Genomic DNA, 1,215 nt, shown 5'->3' with positions numbered 1-1,215 from the left:
TCAACTCTTTCACAGCTCGTCGGACTTTGGCTAAGACGTTGGAGTACTTTCCACTTTTCCACACATCAGCTATAGTTAATTGTAGGGTATGAGCCGCACAGCGAAAACCTCGAATCTGCCCCATTTCTTCTTCGTCGTTTTGGAAAAACTGATTGTCCAACCCGCATTCTTCTTCTTCCTCTTCTGTATGCTGCTGCACCATTTCTTCACGTTGTTCAATCTCTGCTGCTTCGATGTCAGCGTCCATTAATTTCACCGCCTTTACCATATTGGATCCATTGTCAGTCGTCATGCAAAATATTTGACTAATATTTATCGAGTACGTCTTTAAAGTTTTCAACAATACAGAAATAATGTACACACCTGTGTGTCGTTCGGCTAAATCAAACACTGCCAAAGTTCTGATGTACAAATGTCCATCGTCTGCGATAAATTGGGCGTTGATCCCGAGGACGCTCCTACCTCTTTTTGTGCATATGTCAAGTTTTAATGAAAACATTTTCCCGCGCAATTCTCCGCTGATTTTCTTTCTCTGTGCATCTGCTTTCTCAATCACTTTCATTCTTATGTTTTGCCGATTGATTTTGGCTGTTGTCTTCAATCCCTCTAATATAGGATCTATGATACTATGGAATGCTGCATCGTCCATCAAAACCAAAGGACGTCCATTTATAATTAGGTTTATGCAGGCATTTTCGATAGTCTCCAGGTTAATCTTCACCGTCACTTCGTTAAAGAGAGCCGATCTTATGTCGCCTTGCTTCAACTTTTTTGCTGAACTTCCTGCTGCAGCATCTTCGTCTTCTCGATTCCGTTTTTTGTTTTTGAGGTTATCTTCTTCTTCGGTCTTTTGTTTGTTTAACCACTCTTCGTATTCCTCCTTGTGCTGCGTTCGGACATGCTTTTTTAAGTTTGTTACATGATTCCCTCCTATTTTTTCTTTGCAACGTCTACAAACTGATTTATTTTCTTCCTTGATGTAGTCAAAAAAAATTCTAATACTTCCCATTTTACTTTTTAAAATTCCACTTCACTTAAAATGAGTTCGCTCAATTAAATTGATTTTTCACCGATAAAAAATTTGTTACAATTTCCTTGGATACGGGGCCGTCTCAAACCCGGCGTTGCTGCAACATCAGCTGTCACGGAACCGATACGGAACCCGTGTAGGAACCCTGTTCTCGGATTGTGCCCCGGCGGTTCCGGTTCCGGTTC

At 41.0% G+C, this 1,215-nt stretch overlaps 1 protein-coding gene across 1 annotated transcript; it reads right to left on the bottom strand.

The window, feature by feature from the left end:
• Nucleotides 1–47: 47 nt before the first annotated feature.
• On the bottom strand, nucleotides 48–1,009 carry LOC106754757 (the record flags this gene model as incomplete). The annotated part of the gene is made up of 1 exon (XM_014636820.1): nucleotides 48–1,009. A coding segment is annotated over exon 1 (962 nt), but the record flags the coding sequence as incomplete, so codon positions are not given.
• Nucleotides 1,010–1,215: the final 206 nt, after the last annotated feature.

This window comes from Vigna radiata, unplaced genomic scaffold (assembly GCF_000741045.1).
Source record: "Vigna radiata var. radiata cultivar VC1973A unplaced genomic scaffold, Vradiata_ver6 scaffold_2301, whole genome shotgun sequence".
NCBI classification, from domain to species: Eukaryota; Viridiplantae; Streptophyta; class Magnoliopsida; order Fabales; family Fabaceae; genus Vigna; species Vigna radiata.
Note: the sequence above shows the minus strand (reverse complement) of the source record. Positions and strands in the feature narration are given on the sequence as shown.